This window comes from Leguminivora glycinivorella, chromosome 7 (assembly GCF_023078275.1).
Source record: "Leguminivora glycinivorella isolate SPB_JAAS2020 chromosome 7, LegGlyc_1.1, whole genome shotgun sequence".
In the NCBI taxonomy this organism is placed as follows: domain Eukaryota; kingdom Metazoa; phylum Arthropoda; class Insecta; order Lepidoptera; family Tortricidae; genus Leguminivora; species Leguminivora glycinivorella.
This window is the reverse complement of record NC_062977.1, coordinates 17,946,308-17,961,628: the sequence shown is the minus strand read 5'-3', so window position 1 is coordinate 17,961,628 and position 15,321 is coordinate 17,946,308. Positions and strand designations below refer to the sequence as shown.

The following is a 15,321-nucleotide window of genomic DNA, read 5'->3' as shown; positions in this document are numbered from 1 at the left end:
GACCGCAACTGTAAGAGATATTGTGCAGAACTTGACCTAAGAAAGGTTAGTCTGTTTAGTAAATAAAATCGCTGTGATATTTGATTCAATTTTATTTTTTAATTTAAATAGATACCTAGTCGCTGTTTCCCATTACCACAATTCATAGCATTCTCCATGACGTTACTGGATTTTCTGTTTGATAACGACCCGTGTTTCCATATTATACACTAATAGTAAATTAATGTCTAGCATTAATAATAGATAAAGCGGTCATTCATTCATAAGCTGCCGTCATGTGACCGCGCCGAAAACCGGAGCACAACACATTGCAGGCTGCAGTCCGTCGATAGCAAAAGTGTCTGTCGACCCTGGTCCCCCCCACAGTAGAGGGGGTTCCCAGCTCCCTTCACCTTCGGCGCCCGCGCACCAATCGCCGCCCGCGTCTAACCGGCGAAAGGTTTTATATACAAGTGGAATTCGCACTGCCAAATTGCTATAAGTCAAAATATAGGGTAGTCGGGCGGTTCAGTCGTTCGACGTGCTCTGTCGTGTTTTTTTTTTATTTGTGCACTTGGATTGTTCGAGCTGTGCCAGGCAAATGCTTATGCAGTGCCGCAGTAATTGAGTGATATTTGCTAGGACTTTGTGTGTTACGATGGGGTGCAGTGCGAGATACTGTTTACTGACTGTGGCCTTGTGGCTAGTGCTGGAACACGCTTCAGGTGTGAGAGTGGTGCCCAAGAGGAAGAAAGGTAATTAATAATTCAAGTAATCCAACTCATTGATTAGGTTTTTTATGCGAGAGGTTATAAAATAAAATTATTTTATTAAATATTGTTTAATTTATTATTTAAGTATCACTGCTACGTAAATTAGTATAAAATTAATAAATTATATGCCGGCCGGGTGGTATAGTGATAATGACATTAGCCGCGTAAGACCGACCCGGGTTCGATTCCCGGCTTGGCCGCCGGTGGACATAGGCGACATAGCTGCTTATTCTTTAATGTATGATATCTTTTTCAGTTTATAAAACACGTGATTCTTACGGTTTGCCAAAAGTTTGACTTAATGTGGAGCTCGTTCTGCTCTGAAAATTATTCGTTACGAACTTTACACAGCTTCAAGTGAACACGGTCATCTATTAACCTAATTTTAAATTAAGTAGCTACGAGTTATCAAGAAAGATTTCAGCTTAGTTCAAATAAAATAAAATACATTATTTTAGAAAATACTACTCAATAACTAGTTTTTATCATCATTAGTTTAAAAGCTGTGGTTACGTTATAATTCGATGTCTATGTAATTGGTGCTCTAGCACTAAATTTAAAAAAGAAGACTTTCAGTTTTAGAAAAAAAAATTAAAAAGTACCCAACTAAATTTATTTATAAATGCGACATAATCCATAATCAGCTTTTGGTCGCTTATTATATTATATAGTGTTGTTGATGTTCTTTATAAGAAAAGGCAAATCATAAATGAATTAAGTGAGGATTTTAAAGGCATGTTCAAGATTAACTTTTTTTACTTTTATTTTAATATAGTTAGTAAAAAAAATCCTCATTAAGTGATTACCTGTTAACACTAAACGTCATCCTATTTTTATATATACCAGCAAAAACTAAGCCACAAAGTCATCTAACTGTATTCGTCACCACACGCCTAATTCGTTGATTTTCGACCATGCTCTGTATATTACAATGTACCGTTAGTGATATTTAAGATAATAAAATATGAGCGCAGTATTTAGCTTCAAGTGAAATTTTTCGAAAACCTGTTGCTACACCGTTACCTACAATATTAACTTAATGATATTATGCAAAATAAATGTCACATTTTCAACCTAATTGTTACGACGTTGCTGGTTATCGATACATTTTATTTCGAAGATTTATGGAAATAACATCACCTTATTATTATAATTGACAATTTGATTAAAAGTAGCACAGATGTCAGTTTCTTATATAATTGACAATTTGATTGAAAATTGCACAAATATCCGTTTATTGTAGAAGAATTAGGACACAAAAGCAGTCCGCAACAGTCACGATTGTATACACAATAGACTACCGATATTGCGAACTCTGAGTTACGCACAGAATACGCATCAAAATTGCACGAAAATCGTGCCTCATTCTATGGAATCAAGTCCAAGAAACGATAACAGTGAAATAAAACGAGCCGCCTGTCCTTAAACAGCGGTGTTCTACTATCCGCCGTATAAGGCGATTATGTTACTTACTAGAGCAGTTTTCGCGCCTTATTTCGCCGTACTAATCCCTATCAAAATATGTACGTACGTGTACGAATGCGTACCAATCGTAAGCACTTGAAAAATGTCGCAATTTAATCTGAGTCAAGTTTCATAGTTCCCAGACATCCTGTCAGACATCGAGAAAATGTAATTAAGATTTTTTGTGTGTATCGTTAAAAAATACGTGCACCGGTTGCACGTTTTATAGTTAAATTTTTAATTACATAAAACCAATTTCTCGACATTTCTTTGTTTCATATTTTATTGATATTTCGTGATTTTCTATAGTAGTACCAAGAATTTTATATTTTAACACGTTTTTAACGTTGTCGTCTTACCGAGTTCACAAACCTTGGAAAATTATATAAATTAGTGTTCTGAACACGGTTTCTTCGAAATTCGTTAACGACTCAATCAGCGAACTGAGAGAAGCATTCGTACATTATCCGGTAGCTTTTATGGCAGTACGAGTGGATTCCTTTAGATATAATAAGTGGCCTATTCGAACTCACACTGATATCTTTTGGACTTCTAAAAGCACCCAGTCATCGCACGTCTTGCTCGTGCTAACAAATACGGATGAAACGCAGAACATTCGAATGACACACAAGATGTTTTAAAGAAATCAAGTGTAAACAACTAGGGAACAAATCAAATTATTTTATTGAATATTTTTTGATTTGTCCTTTTTCAAGTAGTCACACTACTATATATGAATTATAAATTGAAATATATATCATACACGAAAGAAAAAACGACAAGGCCGCGCGCGGGGTGGGCGGGTGGTCTAGTGGTAATAACGTTAACCGCGTAAGCTCAAGACCCGGGTTCGATTCACGGCTCGGCTACCAGTAAGCCTTGTCGTATTTTCTTTCGTGTATGATATCTATTTCAATTTATAAATCGAGTGTAAGTTACAATTGGCCTGTACATAAGTGGTTTGCGGGCGACATCCGGACGGCATCTAATCGCCGACCGGTCTAATGAAAAGTGAAGCCGAAGCGAGAGTCCAACCGGTCCCGGGCAACGCTCGCGTGCCTGAGTTTCCCGACACGTTTTCCAAATAATTAGTGTCAATTGCATCTTCTCATAATGGTTAGAAAATGGAAAATTGTATCGTAATGCTGTCTGACTATCAATTCGATCGATTCCAACGTAAATATCTATTGTCACTATATATTAAATATCATAATATATGGTTGTGTAACCATTTTACGTCCCATCATAAGGAAATAGTGGCAACTTTTAAAAATGTAGTCGGTGGTTGTCTCTAAAATTTTGATTTCGCGCCTTTTTCTAGTGCTAAACATGTTAGATCAGTTTTAACTATAAAACTCCCGTGAGACTCATACATATTTAAAAATATTTTAAGCGGGTTACTCACGTATTAAGTCGATATAGTCGATATAGTCGTGGTTGGTCGGTGCCACCGAGTTGGAAAACAGTTCTAGGCACTACGTCGGTCCCCAGTGTAAACGCACCCTTAACAAGTGACGTAATAAGTGTTGTGTGCAATCCTGCTTTTGACAAAAGTAACATAGTGGGTAGCTCCGATCTCGCCACGGTGACGTCGCCCGCGCCGCCGACCCCCCCTGCGCCTGTCCTCAGCAGCCGCGCGCACCGAGCAAGCGCCCGCAGTATGCGTCGCGCTCTCGACATGTAAAGGCGGGGTGTCGCTACTCTTGAGAAAGGCTCTCGAAATTGAGCCGAAACATGTCGAACGCTATATCGACTTAATACGTGAGTAACCCGCTTAAAATATTTTTAAATATGTTAGATCAGCTATAATTTTGCAACCCCCCAACTCGTTCAAAAATGGCAGGGATTGAAAGAAATAATCGCAGGGGTTTATATATGTACAATCCCAATAAAATCTCGTTAGCGCGATGTAGGAATCGTCGCTCCCGTACAGCGCCATCTCGCGTGATATTTGTTAAGCTGTTTCATATAACCGCAATATACAGACGTATTGACGCGAACAGTACGAATCCTGCGGTTTCTCTGCTCGGATGCCGATATGACGTAATGCTCCAAAATCGATTACATGCTGATTTGTTTCTAGTGAAAGTGAAAAACGTGATTTATACCCACGTGTTTTTATAGTAACTATTTCATACTTATAATTAAATACACTTAATGGAATCAAAGTTCGATGTCCGGAAGAGCATTGTAATTGTAACTATGCATAAAACTATAACCAGAATGTTATCTTTTTACAAATTGTGTTCACTGAATGTAATTTAGAGTGTAATTTATTTGCCATGGAACTGTTCATTTCACGACCTGTTAATTATGAACTTAACGGTACGTCATTATAAAAAGATACGGCTAAACTAAATGTTAAAATTATGTTAATAGATACAACAAATGGTTAGTAGCTTTGAACTTGATATAAGTATTTATATTGACCGGGATATAGATCGTGATTACATTTTTAATTTTTGTCGAGGAATATCGGGAGCTCGACAAAAATCAAAAAGGTAATCACGGTCTATAATTCTAAATCCTGGTCGTCAATATAAGTCTAATGAAAACAACCGTGACTAATTCAAAACTATTCTTATAAATAAAACTATTTCCTTGATTTTAGAATACATACAAATACCTACATACAGTTACGTTTTTCACTAGCGCAAACTACGAAAAGTATTTTGTATAAAATGTAAAGCAGGTACACTGATGGTACAATCTTAAAAATTTATGTGTATACATTGATCACCATTGTAACGCCGTGGCTTGCGTGGGCGACGGTCGCGCGATGGTCGTGCGACGGCGATGCGACATATACGAAATACGAAATCAAACCTTATCGATATGGAAGTATCGCCCACGCAAGACATGGCGTAAGACTTCTCGTTTTGTTTCGCTTCAAACATGTGTGGCTGAACATTTATTATGTGTTTTTCATATAATCGTATCTTAGGATCGTAGGGGGTAATTGCACAAAAGATCCCGATGGGTCGAAGTGTATCCGTAGATTTAAGATAAGATACATATAAATCCGGGTACCCTAGTAATTCTCAAGTTGACTCTAGCTTTGGCGGTTTACCTAATTATTTTTTTTGTAACAGTATTATTTTTTAATGAGGGTTAAGATTTAATGAGGGAACTGTAACCAGTGGGTGGTAAATTCTTAATTAGTACTAATCGAAAATTCCACTTAAGCGGAGCCTTAGAAAAAGTAAATCGCAGTTTAGCCACGTACTTACCGTTAATTTTATATTTAATTAGGTGCATTACGCCGTATTTAGACAGATCCTGCTGCTGGAGTATTTAATCTAATTTTTTACCATGATTATACGGTTGCGTATATAAATTTCTGATTAAAAAGTAAGTAAATGTTCCTTATTACACCACAAAGTAAACAAATAGAAAATATATTTTACAGAAAATAGATGCGTAATGTATCAGAGTATAACCTTTGCCAGCCAAATATATTTTAAAATTTAAGAAAGGTAGCGTTGACATTTTTTAAAGTAATTTTACAGGATAATATATGTATATAAAAATGTGCCTAGTGTTTTCCCTACGCTACGCTATTCATTAAATGTTATTTTAAAGTAAGAAGATAAATAAAATTAAAAATAATGAGTTAGTAAATTTCGTTCAATCTAATAGTAAAACAGAAAGTAACACAGTTAGAAAACATAGGCAGTCGAATAAAGTTTGGATTTAGGAATAATAATTTGACCTTTTTAGGGTTCCGTAGTCAACTAGGAACCCTTATAGTTTCGCCATGTCTGTCTGTCCGTCCGTCCGTCCGTCCGACCGTCCGTCCGTCCGTCCGTCCGTCCGTCCGTCCGTCCGTCCGCGGATAATCTCAGTAACCGTAAGCACTAGAAAGCTGAAATTTGGTAACAATATGTATATCAATCACGCCAACAAAGTACAAAAATAAAAAATGGGAAAAAATGTTTTATTAGGGTACCCCCCCTACATGCAAAGTGGGGGCTGATATTTTTTTCATTCCAACCCCAACGTGTGATATATTGTTGGATAGGTATTTAAAAATGAATAAGGGTTTATTAAATCATTTTTTGATAATATTAATAGTTTCGGAAATAATCGCTCTTAAAGGAAAAAAAAGTGCGTCCCCGCCCTCTAACTTTTGAACCATATGTTTAAAAAATATGAAAAAAATCACCAAAGTAGAACTTTGTAAAGACTTTCTAGGAAAATTGTTTTGAACTTGATAGGTTCAGTAGTTTTTGAGAAAAATACGAAAAACTACGGAACCCTACACTGAGCGTGGCCCGACACGCTCTTGGCCGGTTTTTTTAATTTCAGGCCAAGTAAATAATTCAAATCCCAAACACAGTTCACACGAACTCTCAGAATTTGCCTTGATATTCATATCACAGAAATCAGCTTTGCCGTTTGTGCCCGTCATACATAATTCATGCTAATAGCCAGTAAGTGGCCGAGGTGTAAGAACAACTGTTCTTATGTGTGAATATGAATTATCGATTCGTATGACTTGCGTGCTCCTGTTGTGCTAGAAGTTCTTACACTTGACGCCGCCACCAATAAAAAAACTATTTATAATATTAAAGTTAAGTTTTTAATTTTACACTGTTGCTTATAAGCTGCGGTGTCGCATAACTTGCGCTTTCATGTGAGAATTCATACTTAAAGTTGCGTCAGAAAGAATGAATGAAATATACCTACTAGAGAGCCGCTTAACTCGACTCGACAGAAGCTTTTAAAACGTATAGTTTTGTACCTATATTTAATGTGTACTTAGACTTATATTGACCGGGATATAGACCCTAATTTTGATTTTTGATTTTGATTTTTGCCGAGCTCCCGATATTTCAACGCAGCATCATGATTACCTACGGAAAACACGGAACAATATAAGTCTAATGAAAATATCCGTGATCATTCAAAATTCTTAAATGTGTACTTGTTTTTTTTAGTTTTTTTTTGGTAATACTTATAGTAATGAAATTTTAATTGAAAATAGGCATAATTTGTCATTTACCATTTTGAAACGATTTATTTTCTATAATAACGTACTTGGAATACTTTACCTTGCATTCACCTAATAAAGTACTTACCAAACTAGTTATTTGTAGCGGTAAATGTGTTTATTTTAATTCAATAACGCTATTTACAGCTACAAATTCAACATAATAAATACCTACAAATTGCAAATAATTAAATAAGTAATTTATTATTTTTAACTGTCGATCGATTACATGTCAATAATCCTTATTAGGTATATAAATAATACATATAGGATTCCTGCATACTTACGTATCAATGATTACCTATATAATAAGTTCAATATTTTATAATATTTATTTTAAGAGAAAAGTTTTGAATGATTATTGGTTATTTTCATTAGACTTATATTGACCGAGATATAGACCGTGATTACCTTTTTGAATTTTGTGAACTCCCAATATGATACGATACGATCGATATGATGCATGCAACTGCGTCTAAATATTGGGAGCTCGTCAAAAATCAAAAAGGTAATCACGGTCTATACCAAGTCTTATTTTAAGATACCTCAAAAACAGTTACACAAACCATGAGTAGTTACTTCATTTTTCTTGGTTGGTGCCACTGATCCTAGCTCATTTTTGGATCAAAACTGATTGTGGTCAACTAAAGCCTCCGCCACACATAAAGCGTTTTGATAGCGTAGCGTTAGCGGAGCGCAATGATAGCAGAACGCTGGCGTTCCGCTCGCAATCCGCGCGCATTCCGCTCGCAATCCGCGCGCATTCCGCTCGCAATCCGCGCTCGTTAGTTCCCGCCGGCGTCCGCTGGGCGCAACGCCAGCGTTCGTCCGGCGCACCGCTATCGTTGCGCTACGCTACCGCTCCGCCTACGCTATCAAAACGCGCATGTGTAGCCAAGCTTTAACTGAGTCATAATCCTCCTTGTGTTATCCCGGCATTTACCACGGCTCATGGGAGCCTGGGGTCCGCTTTGAAAGAGTACCTTCTTAAAACCTCATATTTTCACAAAGCTTACTACTACATCACATTACGTTGATGATGTCCATTAGTTGGTATAATATACCACACATATTGCCTATACCTAAGCTGCCAAATATCATGAGCATGACCTTTGCAAATCGTAAGTAAATTTTTCATGTTTCATTGACTTACGTAGCTATTCGGTATTTTAAAGTCAGAAATCATATCTTACTGCTACGGAAATAAGATGCAAATTTATTTTATACAGACTTGACCATACTCAACCGTAACTAGCGAGCTCTTGACAAACCGAGATCATTAGCCCAAAATACATTACAAGTCTTGCAACTTTTTATGACCAGCCAAATGACCCCTAAGTATCTACACATTATAAGTGCATAATGTGTGTCGATTTCCCGTTCTTATTGCATGTTTCGATTCGACATCCTCGCGGTTACAACAACGAAGTGTAGGCGAGTTTGGGCGCACTTGCGGTTTTAGACGTCTGGGTGGCTAGCCGAATGGCACAATCGCTCACGAAACGCTCACGAAACGAAGCGCTAGTAGATATCTATCTCTATCGCGCTTGCGTATTGGCGCGACAGAGCCAGCGGCGTATCGCTTTCGTTTGGCGTCGGAGAAATGCCATTCGGCTACGGGGCCTGGGTGGCTAGCCGAATGGCACAATCGCTCACGAAACGCTCACGAAACGAAGCGCTAGTAGATATCTATCTCTATCGCGCTTGCGTATTGGCGCGACAGAGCCAGCGGCGTATCGCTTTCGTTTGGCGTCGGAGAAATGCCATTCGGCTACGGGGCCTGGTTGTATTAACGGCCAACGGTAAGGGAAATGTATCTATTACAGACGTGTAATACTTGAGTATCATTATACCTATATACCTTCTGGATAGGATAGCCTGGAACCATACTAATATTATAAATGGGAAAGTGTGTGTGTCTGTTTCTTTGTCCGTCTTTCACGGCCAAACGGAGCGACGAATTGACGTATTTTTTTAAGTGGAGATAGTTAAAGGGATGCACAGTGACATAGGTCTCTAATGTGTAATAAAATAAAACTTTAAATATTCTATTCAATGTTACCTATAGACATTCCCCCTTTTATTCCGTCTCAAAAAGTTTCTAACGCGTGCGGTGACGTCACACGCCAGTTGATCGCGACATTCGGAGTTTTAATTTTTTTTTGGGAAAATATTGAGTAAAATTAAGGTACACTTTTTATTGATCATTTTTTTTTTCAATATTATCACCATTATAATCACATTGAAAAAATCTCAAGTAGAAAAAACACCGACTTAGCAAAAAATAATCGGTTACTAAACATAAAAACACTAACAAATACTCAATGTTCTTCTGCATTTTCTTTAAACTTCTTTTTGCTATACATATTACCGTAAGGTTTTTATAGGTGTGTTTTTGAGTTATATTTCATTTACTAGTAATAATTCATTCTACAAGTACATACTTAGATCATTGGTACGAACAAACAGTAACTATAACATATTGATGTAACAACACGCCCAGCTGACTATCCATTACTTACGTGAGATCGCATAACTGATGATTTAAATTATTCATTGATTTAACAATGTATGAAATGATTGCATCAACATTCATTTATTCCTAATACAATCTGTATTAACAGTCTGTGAACACTTTAACGCCTCGTCTTTTATTAAATAGTATTATTCAACCTGACTTATGAATCCCTTTTCTTCCACTGGGTGTCGTAGAAATCAACTGTGGGATATGGGTTGAATTTTGGCATGGGTGATGTTGCCTAAAATCAATGTCAATAGAAATTGTCAACAATGTAAACAAACCATTAATATAAAATATCAATATTTTAGCACAATTTTAATTTTTTGACGGTTGCGGATCATAATGTAATATGAATTGATTAAATAACACATGGATTTAGCCAGTATCTGATGAGTTATAATGGAAATCAGAGACATTTTGACTACACGGTTTGTTTACATTGTTCACAAATTCTATTGACGGCGACTTTAGCAATCTGTCACGGCATAGGTATCAAGATTTTATTTCCTTTCAACCCGTTAATTGCTAAGAGTGGTACTAAATCTATAGCAATTGCATGTGGCCTGCTGTGCTAAATAGTCCTGGGTGGCTAGCCGAATGGCACAATCGCTCACGAAACGCTCACGAAACGAAGCGCTAGTACATATCTATCTCTATCGCGCTTGCGTATTGGCGCGACAGAGCCAGCGGCGTATCGCTTTCGTTTGGCGTCGGAGAAATGCCATTCGGCTACGGGGCCAGTTACCTATATCATAAATTAAATATAAGAAGATCATACCATCCCATACATTAAAATGCGACGGCCTAAGAACGCGCATACACTACACCACACATAGATGGCGCCGCAAAAAAAATGTCTTGTAGCTTTTGATTATACTTGTAGATGGCGTTAAGCGTCACTTTTGACATAGATTTTTGCATTTTAGTGTATGGGATGGTATGATCTTCGTATATTAAATTTAATCTATGCCTATATGTATAAGATAGACCCTTTCATCGGAAATAAGTAAAGAGAAATTCTGCACTGATAGTATTTACGTGAAGCACTTTTACTCTTTCATGCTTAGTATTCGATCCCGGCTAAGAGTCGATTAGGTTTCACTATTTATATAGAATTGCTGTTATTCTAAACGCATTTAAAAGTCGGCAGTTTTCACGAAAAAAACATAAATAAGCTCTCTAATCGTTGTCGGCGCATAATAAGCGTTTTTTCTTCATTAACATTCAGTGTCCGTATTGATTTAGGCGTTTAACAAGGTTATATTTAAATTTCTGTTTTATTTAAGTTTAAAAGTATTTGTTTGCGGCCGGATCTTTTGTAAACTGAAATAAATGCAATATACTCAGAACAAGTGACCAAGGATCTTTTGGATTCAATTTATAGCATTTGGCTTTTTAGACGCTCCTGACCCTGTAGGAGTTTAAAGATTAAAAGATTGGGCGTTATCGCTAGCTTCGTGGCAAAAGATACGCAAATATCAGGTCCGTGTCGTACCGGAATACGGAAGATTGACAAAGATACCCAAAGCGCTTCGACAGTGTTAGCAAATAGTGACTTTGGTTAGGCTGACTGGTAACTTATTGCATTAGCCCGCCCCTCATTCACGACTGACCTGGTATGAATGAACTTTGCGGTCTCAAAGCTTTGTTATAAGACCTACCTACTTATGATTGTCGACGACGCCTAGATTATGAACCCGTAAGGTAAAGAAACAGACGTAACAATCATAATCCATTGTTACATTATGCAGGTTACTTTACAGATCATTCATGTCTTGATCAATCAACGTCAAATCGTCAATATCGGTCAGTGTGTAATGTGTTTTTCAAGTTTACACTGCATTACACGTATTGTTTATAGTATTTTCTGTTAGTTTTAACTTTGTTCCCACAGGTTGTTGAAAATTATAAAAAAAGTCATCAATAAATAAGCACCAAACCTAAGGTCTGCCGTCAACACCGAACAATTGAAAATCTTTAGGTATCACTTTATCACTTTTGCCTTTTGAGCTAATAGAGATTCGGATAAAGTTTTTTCTATGATAGCCGTTGGCAGTCTGTGCTGAAAACACTGCCTCTTAAAATTTGCCCAACTCTTACACGAGTAATGATATCTTTCGTTTTGAAGCCTATATTTAGATCCGCCTACGGCATTTGCCAATTACTATCAGTCTGATTGACAGGTGAAATGCCATTAATTTATCAAGATAAATATCAACATTGCGACAGCTATTCAGATATTAATGCCTACCGTCTCTTCTGCGCCTAATTAACATGACTGATTTCGATTATTATATGACATAATGTTATATTAATAGGCCCGTTATGAAAGTTGCGGAATGTTAAAATCTTGAGAGCAAACTTGACAGCCTGTCTATACAGATAGGCCTTTGGATATTAATATCAAGGATTATTTATATAGGATTTACATACTTCATTCTGAGAATCGTACTTCGATTTCTTTTAGCGCCACCTATTAAATACTATCATGACTACACTGATGATGCCTACAATTTTTTTTTCAATTTGTGTATTGACGTGATATCATGATTTTAAAATAAGAAGAAAAGAAATATGTCCTTTGTTCTTATGAAAATTAAATACACGCAAAAATATTTGGGGAAAATATGATTTTGGCCAATTCCAGGCTGCGAACAGCGCCATCTAGTTTTAAGCCTAAAAGGCCCATACATTTCAGGGGTACGGGTATTATAAACAAAGGAGTGTTACTTCTGGGTCATAGTATGTTACATATTGGGTTGGCACAAAAGTAATGATACACTCTACAAAACTCTATACATTTCCTTTCTTAAGTTAATTGTTTTCGATAATATTCTAGTATTTTGTAGAACATTCTAGGTACTTCTAATGTGAGGGTATATAAAGCCGCCCTCGTGATTGGTTTAGTTAGATTGAAATAAAATGGACGAGCGACTAGTTCTAACACTTTACTTATACGAGTACTTATTAGGCCACAGTGCGCGGGCTGCGGCTGACAATATCAACACTGCATTGGGCGCTGGAAGTACAAGCCATGCCACGGTGTCCAGATGGTTTGACCATTTTAAATCAGGAAACAGGAGCCTTGAAAGTCAGTCACGATTTACGCCGCGAACTACAGTCGAATCCTGATGCTACTACTCGTGAATTAGCGGAAGCACTTAACTGCAGTCACCACGCTGTGGAATACCATCTGCATGAGCTTGGGTATCGAAAAGTTTTGGCTCGATGGGTACCGCACATCCTTACCGACGCCAGTCGTGCAGTCCGTGTCGCCATCTGTCAATCACTTTTGCTGCGACCCCGACGTAAAGAGTTTTTGACTGATCTGGTTACGGGAGATGAATCATGGATTTATTATGAGAACGATACACGGCGTGCTTTTTGGCTGCCTCGAGAAGAAACGCCACCAACTCAACCGAAGCTGAGTCAAAAGAACCGATTAAAAGTTTTGCTTTGTTGTTTCTGGGACTCGCAAGGCATGCTGTTTCATGAACTATTACACAATGAAACTGGAAACGCTAACAAATATTCAACACAGCTCACCGAACTATCTTCTGCTATCAAGAAAAAACGACGAAGACGAGCTACTGTAATTTTACTACATGATAACGCTCGACCTCATGTCGCATCTACCGTTCGCCAACAGCTGCAGAACTTGGGCTGGGAGACGATACCCCACCCACCTTATTCTCCAGACCTCGCACCATCAGACTTTCATTTGTTTAGAGCCCTGAAACAACATTTGCGGGGTAAACAATTCAATGATTTCCATGATGTACAGGTGGAGTTGAACAACTTTTTCGAGGCACAGCCATCAGAGTTCTGGGCGAAAGGCATCCAAACTTTGCCGGATCGTTGGCAAGAAGTCATAGATGCTAATGGTGATTACATCATCGACTAAGCTTTTTGTATTGTAATAATGATAAAAAATATAAAACGTAAACCAAGTGTCTCATTACTTTTGTGCCAACCCAATATATACAGAATAATAATATAATGATCATAATTGAGTGTTTTATTATCTAGATGATTACTGCCAATCAAAAAATATAAAAGTCGTATATGTCATATTCTTAGTAATATTTACTTTAGTTTTTTGAACTAGTATACGGTAGGTACAAATTGTAATTTCAAAATTTCGAATTACATGTGGCCGAAACCGCAGGTCACATTTCCTATCAACTTTCATAATTTCAGAGCGACACGGTGCTGTTGTCGGGAAATCGAACGTTTCCTGGCGAAATTGCTGCCCCGACAATGGTTTCCGTCGATAACGAGCAGTGCTAATCGTTAATTGGTTAATCAAAGCCAAACTGAATAATTTACGGCCAGACGGAGAATACAGATGTGGAGAAAAATATTTTCCTTATACGCCCATATTTGTAGTGGCCTATATTAAGAAATATTGGGGGACACCTTACACAGATCAACCCCAAACTAAGCATAGCTTGTACTATGGGCACACCTCGGACACTGGCGATCAAATATATGAAAGAGGCGCGTTCCTTGCACACAGTCTAAGCCCGTGTAGGTGAACGCGTACTATGCTTGTATGAGTGACATATGACAGGTCGACTGTTCGCGTTTTTGACAGGCGGTAACTGTCAGGTAACCGAGAGGGGGTGGGCGGCGATTTCAGCGGGGAGCGGGAGTGGCCATACTGTACGATAGTACTCTTTATTATACTGTGCTATGGGTTTCTAGGCGACGATATACTGACTTATATAGATAAATATATACTTATATACTTACATAGAAAACATCCATGACAGGAATTCTAGCACAGATATTTGTATGATCATCACACAAATAAATGTCCTTGCCGGGATTCGAACCCGGGACCGCGGCTTAGCAGGCAGAGGCCACTACAAACTAGGCCAGACCGGTCGTCATATCGTATATGACATTCGTTCTGCTGGATAGTTTATTGGTAGCTGAAATGAAGAGCTAGGCAGCGACCCAGTATCATAGGTTCAAATCCCATCTAAGACATTGAATTGTTCCATTTTTAATTTAACTTTAGCTGAATAGCTTTTCTGCTTGATACGAAATCAACGTACGAATGTGGAGTAGGTACTATTTACGAGTATTTCAGTATGTGTCGATACACGGACTACTGTCGTTGACTGTACTATGATAGTATAACAAACACACGACATACTTATAAAATATGAACTACATTTATATGCTCTACGACTCTAGTATTAATATATCTTGCACTAGTGACTATTCCCAATTAGTTTCACTTTTTTGTGCACGAGTAACCACTCCCAACGACTAAATATCGTTATTAAGATCTAAGAACCTCAATTTCTCTTAAAATTCGCAATATGAACCAAAAGTTTAAAACTAAAATGAATGATGTTATTGTATTACCATTCAAGTATAATATATTTACAAATCGTACATGTCGCAAGAATATGGCATGGCGACGAAAGTCAAATTTTGAGAAAGTGACGCGAAAGGTGAAACACCGTTCAACACCAAATGTTACCTTGAATGACGCAAGCCCGTATTGAGTTACTTTAAAATATGGAGCAAACCACCTCACAGATTGACCCGGATTTTAAATCGTAACTTAATCCTTG

At 37.5% G+C, this 15,321-nt stretch overlaps 1 protein-coding gene across 1 annotated transcript in view; it reads left to right on the top strand.

Moving 5' to 3' along the window:
• The first annotated feature begins 483 nt into the window (after positions 1 to 483).
• The window catches only part of LOC125227752 (laccase-1), an 88,115-nt gene continuing 73,277 nt past the window's right edge, over positions 484 to 15,321 (top strand). Inside the window, exon 1 of the mRNA XM_048132065.1 lies at positions 484 to 734. Within this exon, the coding sequence (XP_047988022.1) occupies positions 638 to 734 (97 nt within the window). The 5' untranslated portion in view covers positions 484 to 637. The remainder of the gene's footprint in view (positions 735 to 15,321) is intronic.